This window comes from Etheostoma spectabile, chromosome 24 (genome assembly GCF_008692095.1).
Source record: "Etheostoma spectabile isolate EspeVRDwgs_2016 chromosome 24, UIUC_Espe_1.0, whole genome shotgun sequence".
Lineage (NCBI taxonomy): Eukaryota > Metazoa > Chordata > Actinopteri > Perciformes > Percidae > Etheostoma > Etheostoma spectabile.
Window position 1 is genome coordinate 1,642,957 of NC_045756.1, and position 569 is coordinate 1,643,525.

At 37.8% G+C, this 569-nt stretch overlaps 1 protein-coding gene across 1 annotated transcript in view; it reads right to left on the reverse strand.

Moving 5' to 3' along the window:
- Nucleotides 1-569, reverse strand: part of gpd1c (glycerol-3-phosphate dehydrogenase 1c) — a 5,427-nt gene continuing 4,858 nt past the window's right edge. Inside the window, exon 8 of the mRNA XM_032506261.1 lies at nt 1-377. Within this exon, the coding sequence (XP_032362152.1) occupies nt 281-377 (97 nt within the window). The 3' untranslated portion in view covers nt 1-280. The remainder of the gene's footprint in view (nt 378-569) is intronic.

Sequence of the window (569 nt, forward strand, 5' to 3'; positions counted from 1 at the left end):
TTTATTTTGGTATTTAAAGTGCCTTAAAAAATATTTTAAACAGCCGCCACTCCCAGCCAAATTAACACTAAAGAACATTATACAAAATAAGAGCTAAACCAGTATAGCTTTTTGAGCTAATAAAAATACAGGCTCCATTATGAAATGTCACCAATAAAAATAATGTCATGTAAAAGAACCCTTTGTTGTATTGTGCGTGTCTATCTGATGAATCTCTTTCACCCTCTAGTGGTAGTACATTGCTATTGAAGGAGCAGGAGTGGACATGCTGCCAGGCCCATCACATATGCTCTGGGTGGTTCTGCAGACAGGTGATGAACTCCTTTACCTCTTTGCCCTCAAAGCAGATCAGGTAGACTGCAGAAAACAATGGAAACCTGTAGAATAAAAAAAAAAAAAACATGGGTTTACACATGGGTGGCTATTTTCATAAATGGAAATTTCAACCTCTCCTGTTTCACAAGTATCATCTTACAGCTGTTAGTTTTCAAAAAAGTGTTTGGTTACATGTGCCTGTGTATATGTCATCAGGAGCATTCTGAACCTGTAGGTGGCAGTGTAACGAGAAG